The sequence below is a fragment of the Melospiza georgiana genome, chromosome 3 (genome assembly GCF_028018845.1).
Source record: "Melospiza georgiana isolate bMelGeo1 chromosome 3, bMelGeo1.pri, whole genome shotgun sequence".
In the NCBI taxonomy this organism is placed as follows: Eukaryota; Metazoa; Chordata; class Aves; order Passeriformes; family Passerellidae; genus Melospiza; species Melospiza georgiana.
The window spans coordinates 100,045,136-100,055,768 of record NC_080432.1 but is presented as its reverse complement, the minus strand read 5'-3'; the positions used below and the strand labels follow the sequence as shown (position 1 = coordinate 100,055,768).

Below are 10,633 nucleotides of genomic sequence, written 5' to 3'. Positions count from 1 at the left end.
AGATCAACAGGTGCTATGCAACATACTTTACATATAACCTCACTTTGTGCCTGCTAAAAACCCATCTAGAGATTAAAGAGGAAAGCCAACAGGATTCCTGTATCTGCCCTGAGATCACAGCTCCTGCTGACTGCACCAGACCCAGCTCAGGCACACTCACCCACACTCAGTGCACACCTTTTAACTGCACTGCAACATGACCAACCTTGCTTAAAGACTAGAAAATTCCACTCCTTCCCAGTGAATAGTGATTCCTCCAGCTTTTGGTTCCAAAGGTCTTCAACAAAAAAAACCAAAAGGAAGATGACTTTTATTAGGGGAATACTTTATTTCGAAACCTAAAATTTTCACAATATGAATACTTGCATATTAAAATATTAAATATATAGAAATTGTTCCTCTGTATTTATAAGTCTGCGACTTGCATTTTCTTTGGAATTTGCTTCACAGCTTATTTTTTTGTTGAATCCAAGTTAGGCGTGCTTCCTTACAACCATATGGAAACTCTTGAGTTAGCTCACATCTGAAAAATGTAGTTTTCCATAGGACATATTGTATACTGAGTGATTGAATCTAAAATAAAAAACAAAACAACAGAATTATTAAAAATAAAATGCAAAAGAAACAGATGATAAAGCAACAATGTACTTCAGAGCAGTTTCTGGTATAGAGCACTTTGGTAGAGCTGAGAACCCACAGAGAGAAAATAAATGTGAACAGTCAAATGATAATAGTGCAAGCACTTACCATTTACTTAAGTTTTAAAAGGGTGCTGCATTATTGAACTATGTGCTTTTTGTTCTGGTCAACCTTGAGTGAATTAATTGGAGCTGGTACTAATAGCAGAAAGCAGAAACTGTTGGAAACTGGATTGCAACAGTTGAGTGTGAAAGGTTAGAAACACCTTCAGATCTGATTTATTTATTTGAGACAGCAATTTATAGGTGACACTGTTCATGCTATTATGCACACAGTTGCTGAGAAAGGGGCAGAGCTTCAAAACTCTGTATAATTCCTTTAAAGCATCATATAGAAATACTTTTTTCTGAGATTGGATGATTCATCAAAATGAATTAAACCCCATTAAATGGAGTGTGACCATGCCTCGTGAGCAGGATGTAGTGATTAGAAACCAGACTGCAAAAATGAACTGAGAAATCTGTAAATGGCACAAAAAATTTAGTCTTTTGTTAGCAGCTGGATATGCAATTCCTTCAGTGCACTGATGGGCTGAAGGTGGCCTGTGCAGCTGCAGGGAGCTCATGAGATCTGGGAGTGGGACACACGAATCACACACTGCTTCAGATCACTGCATTTGTCCATCTGGAGCACTGCTATTGCAAACTTCTGTGTTTTGTCCTGCACAAACCTCTGGTTTCATTACCTGCTCACTTTTCTTTTGCACACTTGCTCTCTAAGTCTTCCTAGAAACTGGAGAAAAGTACAATAAACAATGCCATCTTCTTAAGTCTCTCTTATCAATCTTCACAATTTAATCTTATATTTTAAGTAAGTATGACATAAAATGTGCATTCAGATGATAATTTTTCCCTTATGGCTCACTTTTCCTTTCTTCTTTAATGGTATTTTCATTCAGGTTTTAAGTCATTATGATCTGACAGTATTTGAGGTCAAGAGATTAGGAATGCTTGGCTATTCCCATGTAACATCAACTCCTGTAGTACATTTGTTGCTAGGGTATGAGTGAGACATTTTCTGGAGAAGTTTGACAGAGCATATGACATAAATTAAAGCTTTTTATTTTCTAAACAAGATCTCTTTTTGGGAAATACTCTTGCTGAAAATAAGAGTCTGTCAGAATGGGTGGCAAATGAGTTGGAAAAACGATAGACTAAGAACTCAGAAACTTAACAGCAGGTGTTAAAAAGAAACTTTTTGCAAGTAAAATGGAGACTGCAAAAATTGTCTTTCATACAACACAGCATTCAGGAAAATTTATCAGAGGGTGCCAGTCCCTATATTTCAGTATTACTATGCCAATTTATACCAGTTAAAACTGCATCTAAAGTTGAAATACATGCTGTTTTAGAAAGCAATTCTCATGTAAGCATTTTCCCATAATTTAATTTGTTCTAAGTGAAACCATCACACAAAAGATACATTTGAAGATATTTGGATGATATTTGTTCTAAGAAAAATTAAAATGGTGAGTACCAGGACCATCATAAAGCCCTCTTAGATGTAAGAGAAAGATCTCACCATAGAGACAACTTTCTTGAAAACCCAGCTGTAGCAGCTGGTTCCATTTTCATACTTTCATAACCTCAGTTCAGTGAAATACATTTAATAACTTTTTAAATACATATTCTGCAATATTTTATATAAGTTGAAATTTGGTGTCTTACCTAATATCCATTTTTCTGATAAAGATATTATTTCCTGGTACTTCTTTCCTGGTTTTCTGCCTATACAGATTTTTGCCTGACGTAAGGCTTTGCATATTTTCCCTCCTGCCAGCTGTATAAGTTCAATCAGCTTTTTGCAGGGGGGCTGACTGGTAGGAGATACAAACATGACAGGCTGGTTTGAAAAGAGATTCTGCTGGTATTTTCCTATTGAGAGATGACGCTGAAGCCTGCAGATCTGTATTTGAGGAAACAAGAAAATTAATTAACCAATGTGTTACATTTCCACTCAAATTAAAACTAATCCTTGTTTTTCATAATTCAGAAAAAAAAAGAAATATATTAGTATGAACTTTATTTTTTCAGGTGTATCAGAAATTCTTGGGTAAAATATTTGAGGAATTTGCTCTACTTGATCAATACATTTCCCAAACCAGATTTTGAGATTGTTTTATTTTATATGAAAATATTTTATTTCATTTTTATATGACAATTTACATATGAAACTTCTTAAAGCACTTGACAATATTATTTTTCACCATAGTCGTACATTCTTACATTTATAACACTTGCCATGACACAGAAATCTTAAAGGATATTATAAATTATTATAGTCTTGCAGCATAAACTGTGATAGCCTTTATAATATACAATGCTTCTCGGTTTGTATTGAGAAGTTTAGAAACACATCTAACTCTGAGTTTAAACTACTTTAGGACCTCTTTTTCCCTTCTGTGCTCCACAGAAGCAAACTATATTTTTGCTCGGATGTATGCAGTAACACAAAAGTACCAGCACTCAGAGTGAAACATTTATTGTAAACCCTTTTGTGTCCATAAAACCATGAGAAGTTCTCTGTGAATGCTGTGCAACTTGTAACATTTGATCATTATAGCAAAAACCTGATTGATCTATATAAGACAAATTTTATTCTCAGCGTACACCTGGCAGAACAGTGTTGCAGCAATTAAAGCCATTTCTTTTAGCTGTAATACGCACAAAAGTAGTGCATACAGCAAGTGTACACAGCATGGTATACAAAATTAAGTTTTCATACCAAAATTTAAAAAAAAAGATTGTATTTCTTAGTGTGAGGCTGCCACTGACCTGCCAGAGCAATGTAGGTTACAGCTCTGAATTTGTATTGCTTGTCAAAGTTTAGAAAATTTACAATGAGACTGGGGTTAATTGCAAGATGAGAATAAAAAGAAATGTTTTATATTATGTGGTGCTTGGAATTTTTTATATAGATGACAACATGAGAATGGAGGCAAGGTCATTTTTCATATATTTGGTTTAGGAGACATCTGAATAGGAGACTGTAGCACGTGAGAAGGTGTGACTGGAACAGTGGAAAAAATTAGCTGTTGAGTGGATTCCTTCCACTCAACACACAAACATGCTGGGAAACTATAGGCACTTAAGAATCTAATGTGGTAATGTATGTGCTTTGCAGATGTGCAGCCAGTGTAAGAATCTCTGCCTGATTTGCAGGGGTTTATAAATCCAAATGGTTCCATGGCATGTTCACAGATAAAAGTCCAAGTGAATTGCCTTAGCACTTCTGATCAATGAGCTGGAGGAAGATTCTGCAAAGCCTGAAACCCATGGTAACACGAGGCTTCAGCTCAGTGGCTCTGTGTCACTGGCCTCTGCTGTTCTGGGGGATGGCAATCCATGCCAACCTGAATTTTGAGATCTCCTCCATCAATAAATAATTCAGCTTTCTCAGATTGCTAATTCCTTGGTTGCTTTCCTGAGAATAAAATTAGGTTGAGTCTTTGCTTTCTGAATTCACTAAGGTATAAGGACAGTGACTGCTATGGATGAACCAGGCCAAAAAGACTCAATCACAAGATAAGAAATACCCTATATTTTCTATTCCTTTGTAAACTTAGGTTTAGGAATGGCATAGCACACCTAATCCTGTCTCATAGCTGCTAAGTAATTTTGTTGATCACAGTATCATTGCAGTTATATTGCAAACTTTAGAGGACCCAAACTTATTTAATATATCCGATGGCCCTTCCTGCACCTGGTGCCTTGCACTCTGGATTTGGACTCAGTGAAGTATTGCCTACCTCCATCTGAGCAGAACACTGTTCTAGGAGTGCCTGTCTGCTGGGCATCTTGGTGTCAACAAAACCAGAAAATTAATAATTGTACTGTTTTAATACATGGTATTTGGGATTCTCTAAGAGTACTGTTTGTGATGGGTCTTGTGAGGCTTAGAGGCCATGATCTCTATCCTGACCTAGGAGACCGGGTCAGGAACAAAAGCCACTTTGCAATCTGTGATGTACAGAGCAGTGTGATTTTGGTATTACCAGGATTGCAATCATTAATCTTCATTTAAAAACTGTGCTATCGTGAAACTATGAAAGTGCTTGCTGTAAGAACTTTCAACAAATTAAAGTATGCACTATAGTGAAAAACAACAATCTCTTTGTATCAACCTCATAACAGCCTCATGACAAATGCGATGCCACCTTAGTTCATCTGACACAGAGCTCTTTGGAATATTGGCACAAATCAGACGCAACTGATAGAAAAAATACAATTCCAAAGAGGATATAGTGCTAGTTTATCTACAATAGACTAGATTAAACTAAAAAAGACAAAAGTCACACTGGTTTTGTCAACCTGAAACTCTAAGATTTTAAAGATAAAAATTATTAGAATCGATAAGTTTTTATCTAAAGAAGGCAGTAAGACTTGTATTAGATAGAAGACACCAAATATAAATTGTTGCAATCTGCTATTTTCTGCATATTTTAGGGAATATTATTTAAAAGGACTAATTGTATTCCTACTTCCTAAAAAATTTCCCCTGAAAGGATTTATTTGCTGCCATTGTAATGAAAACTTATTTATATGATACATCTTCCTATAAAAACAGATGTTGGATGAAATTAATATTAAAGCAAATGTGTACATAGCTAATCATAAAATTGGGAAACCCAAACTTTAAGTATCTAACAGCTCTCACCTCAGCTCATGTGCACAGTTAGCATGCTTTACTTATGCATTCAGTACATAGTAGGAGCACCCAGAGGAGGGAAATGCTGCTGAGCTGTAGAGCGGGTTTTCTTAAACTGCACGTACAATTCCATCTGGGTTCACTGCCAGCGCATTTGAGAGGAGGACAGGCTAAGAACACAGCCCATCCCAGTGGCAGCATCAAAGGAAGGGTTCAACATGGACTGTCACCTCTGCATTCCCTTTGTCTGGAGCAGCACCACCACATTCCCAGTCAGCTGTGCCTGGATTTGCTCAAGCACACTGGATCCCCTCACAGGCCACAGAGAGGCAAAAATCCCAGCGTTTACATTCAGAGCTCAGAGAGGAATCTGGCAGGTTGGAAGGTTGACTTTGCCTGCTGGCCCCTGGCCTGGAGGCTGCACCTCTGGCCAGCTGCTGAAGGGCAGCCAGCTGACCACACAGGCTTTGGCAGGGGCACCAGAGGGCACAATCCAGCTCTTAGCCCTGAATTGACTCAGCTGCCTTTGCAACATCAAAGCCTTTGTGGCACTCCAGGGGTGCTCCCAGTCCTTTGAAACCATACCCATTTCATGCAAACTTTTACAAATAAATAAATAATTCCTTAGCAGAGACCAAGCCTGGGAAAATATCAGGTCCCAAAAGCAACTATTTCCACAAATTGTGGATCTATTAGTCAGTAGTTATGGTTGCAGTTGTGTTAATGCCTATGAGACAGCACTGATTTTCATTTCCAATAATATTCTTTGGCAGATGAACACTAAAACAAAGTGTTATTGACCCATCTATTTAATCTTTCTGGTAAAGACTCTAACCATGAACTTCATCCTTTCATAGCTGGATGAATGGCAGGAAGACACCTTTTACATGCATACTTTTCTCATAGTTGTACCATTAATGTAGTTGTTTGTTTGAACCTAAGTTTTCAATGGGAAAAAAATACTGCTGACAGAAGTAAAACTTAAGGAGAATGTATTACAAAAAAATAAAGTCTTTCTTTGCTATAAAGTAAAAAATCACAAAAAAACTTCACCAACTATTGTCCCACCTGTGACTCATTTTCAATTCCTCCAAGCCAAAAGAGCATAAAATATAAAATCTCCTAAACTTTGTAGTTTTGTCTAGGACTGTATGAGAATACCTCCTGCTGGGCAAGGTGCCAGAATCAACACAAAACTCCACAAACTCCATAGGAGACAGCTATCAAGTGCTACAAAAGTATTATCTCTGAATAATAGCTGAATTCATGTAATATGTAAGAAAATAAATATTTTGAATGCACACTGAAATTTTTAAGCAAAGAAACTGATAATTTACTATATATAGCACTCAATTTTCAGTGTCTAATTTTCAGACAATAGTGCATGAAGAAATGTGCAGTCTGAATTGCTACTAGAATAATAATATTTCACAAAAAATGAAATAGAGTATGGTTATGATTTATTAAAATCAACAAAAATTGTATTTGTAGCCTAGAATTTATAATGTGGAGTACTGTATACTTAAAAAATATACATAATGTAGCCATCTTTAATGATTACACACATCTGAAAATTTGTGCATGCACTGTACAATCAATGTATGCATTATTAATCTTCATTCTTGATTTCAGTTATTGACTAAACACTAATAAATCTAAAAAACCCCTTAGGATTTATTTTATAATTAATATTCAAGCAATTAATATAGTATTTATGAGAACATGAAAAGCTGTAATGTCTTGGTTATTGTTACTTGCAAAAATAATTAATATATTCTACTAAATACAAACAGCAAAAAATAAAATTGCAGACACAAGTTTTAAGAGAGAAGACTGTATATTTTATGGTTTATATCTATCCGAAGACTAAGTATTATTTCATTTGAAATTGATGATCAAAATTTATTTATTGCTCATTTTCAGTAAAAAGAGAACTGACTGTTGAAGTGTTAAGGATTAGTTCACTATTCTGCAAATATTAAATGACAAAACCCCTACAAAATGGATGAATACCAAACAATACCAAATGAAGCACAAGATTTATGCTTTGATAATGTACAAATTTAGCAATAAAAGACAAAGAAAATAGCATATTAATTTAATATAGTTTACTGATGTCGCTGAGGAAACATTAAGCTCTAAGATTTTAATATTCACATTATTTCAGTATGGATCAATATACTGTCTAAGTAATGTTTACATTTTGGTTGCTATAATTATTTATGAAGCCCTTGTGAGGAACAAAATCAAAATTATATTCCTGTTAGGAATCATTAAACTTGCATGGTGATATGCATTTTCAGACTGTCATTTAGTAAAAATTTAAAAGAAAAACACATATGTGGAGCCCCACGTATATAGAGATCAAGGGCTTACATCCACACAAGTGAACCATCAGCCTGCTTCTGATGAAAAGGAGAATATTGCAGCGTGCAGACTTCTGAAAGTACAGTTATCCTGCAGTGAGGAATTTGCAGAATCTGCAGGACCCTACAGGGATCAAGGAGTGATTCATATTAACAATGCACTACAGCTGCAAGACAAAGAAGAAATGCTTTCTTTTTCATCTTTCTTAATATCAGGTTTAATAGGATAGAAGCAACTAATCAAATAGCAGCTCTCTTTTTGTAGGAAAAACATGTGCCATACATTTTTAACTGAAATTAAAAGCCTATCGTTTTAGTTTGTTGGGTTTTTAAAATTATTTTAGCACTTGGCTGAGTTTTTTTAACATGTTGGGAATACTAAAATGCAAATAGTATTCTCTAAAAGCTTTAAAAATTATATTGAAATGCTGCACTAGATAAATAAATTAGTGATGTCTGGCATGAAAAAAGCATGTTAGGACCTGGAAACAACTTCCTTCAGCAAGCAGTTTCACAAAAAAATAGATCCTCAGCTTTCAAGGATGGTGTGTCAGTTAACAGAACACAACACTGATGCAGGACCCCAGCTGGTTCTGGATGTACTGCCATCCTTTCATCTCATCAGCACCCAGATCCTCAGTCCACCCTTGGGCATGACATTGCTAGTGATGTTTTTCATCCTCAGAACAAAACTCAACTTGCAACATTCATGCAATGGAAATTAATTACAAATATGGAATATTTATCTCTTACTGTTTATTGAAACAATGCTTTCTCATTGGTTATTGATATCCTTTGGCTGAAACAGAAGCTCCCTGTTTGTCAAGGCTTCAGACAGTCAGAAGTGAGAACATTTTGAATGCTTGATAAGGCTACATCAGCCCCCAGCACACACACACACACACACATGGAGATTGTGTGCAGGCCACATGTTTCTGCAGTAGAAAAGTAGAAAACCCAGTGCTCTGAGCCAGGAGACAGAGGTGGAAGAGGATAGAGAAGAAAATTTGGTCTACAAAAAAGAAAGTTTCAATGTCTGGTCTTGGAAAATATAAAGGAAAATAAAAGGAGAAATGGCATACAGTTAAAGCTGTATTATCTGAAAAGTTATTCAAAACAGTTTCTTCCCCTCCTCTGAGACTCCTTCACATAAGAGTTTCCTGGCCAAGGCAAGGGCAAAAGCAAGAACACTTGAATCCAGACAATTCAGCTGATATTGTTTCTTTCTACTGTGTTTTGGCAGACAACCGTGCTTCTCTCAAATCCCACAGACTGATAAGAAAAGTTAATTTCACCAATTTATACTCTGAAAGACTGAGTCCCAGTGGGAATACTGTATGAAAATGTTTGGCAAATAAATCTACTGTTTGGCGGATATGCAAAATTATACTGGAAGATGTCTGAACCATTTTTTTCCGGCATAGCAAATTTTTGCAGGAAAAGAAAAAATAACTTATTTTTAGTTTAATTTCCTTGTTTTCCAGAGATAGAACTATTTTTAAAAACTACATAATTCAATGTAATCAACTATAGATTAGTAAAAAACAAATCAGGGTAAAACATTGTCTTTTCCCTTTTGAGAATAACTATGACTTGCAAATCAAGGAGCTGTATTATCAATATATATATAATTTAAAAACACTCTGATAAGATTGTAAGATAGGATCACTTTAACTACTTGCTTAGAACTTCAAAATATTCTGGAATAAATTCGCATTTGGTTTCAACACAAACTAAGTATTTTTAAAGTTAAAAAGTCCTTTAATTACAAATTGGCTAACTAAGAAATGATTTTTCAGGACTAGAAATTTAAACTTTTCTTCTGAAATACCTCAAAACTTGTCCTTCTTCCATTTCATCTTATTTCAAGAGAACTCAAGTGACTACCAGGCAGTGGTAAGAATGCAAATTGCAATTGCAAATTTAAATCAAAATTCTGCAAATTATAATTGGGAAGGGTTTTCCTCACCAAATTATCAATAAAGCAACCCTGTTTCATGCCCCATGCCAAAATGGTGTATGAGTGTGGCACACACACCTGTGAGCCATGCACCACTGGCATACCATGAGGGTTACATGAACTACTTGTGACAAGTCCTCAAGAATCCCTGTAAAATTTAAAGACAGAAGTCTTCCACCTCCATACACAATCTAGTCCAATGCTTATCTTCTCTCACAGTTAGAAAGCTTTCCTTAATTATACAACCTAAATTGCCTCTGATGCATTTTCAGCCCATTATTTCTTGTCCTAGTGCCAAGGGACATGGAGAACAATTTCTTCTTTTCCTCTTTGCAACAACCTTTAAATATTTGAAGGCAGTTATCATGTCTCCACTTGGTTGTCTCTAGACTAAACAAACACAGTTCTTTCAGTCTTTTCACTGGGGTCATATTCTGTAGACCTCTGATAATTTTGTTACTCTCCCCTGGATTTTTGCCAATGGATCCCACATCTTTCCTGAAGTGCAGTGCCCAAAACTAGACATGGTATTCCAGCTCAGGCCCCACCACTGCTCTCTGCACACTGCAAACAATTCATGTATTTTATGCTTAGCATTCCTGTTAACACATCCTTGAATGCCTGCTTCTTTTATCAGAGTATGACGGAGGTTACATGTATTGGTTCAGATCCTCTAAAATGTTGAGTTGCTCTTTGGGCAGAACTATTGCATTGTCACTCTGCAGGTGATTATTTCTCTGCCTTTGCAGTTGTCTTTACTGAACTCCATCATACTTACTTCTGACCATTTCTTCTATCTCTCAAGGTTAATTCCAGGCTGTTGTAGCTTAGCCCTGGTGGCAGCTAAGCACCACAGAGCCGCTTGTTTCCCGTTCTGCAGGATGGTGGCAGGGAGGAAATTCGCAAGGGTGAAAGTGAGAAAACTTATGAGGTGAGATGAAGACAGTTTAGTAATTAAAGA

The 10,633-nt window shown here is 36.0% G+C and overlaps 1 protein-coding gene across 1 annotated transcript in view; it reads right to left on the bottom strand.

The window, feature by feature from the left end:
- Positions 1-517: 517 nt before the first annotated feature.
- Positions 518-10,633, bottom strand: part of MCPH1 (microcephalin 1) — a 120,170-nt gene continuing 110,054 nt past the window's right edge. The window contains exons 13-14 of the mRNA XM_058019943.1: positions 2,367-2,604; positions 518-573 (exon numbers count right to left, since the gene is read on the bottom strand). Coding sequence (XP_057875926.1) covers positions 518-573; positions 2,367-2,604 — 294 coding nt within the window. The remainder of the gene's footprint in view (positions 574-2,366; positions 2,605-10,633) is intronic.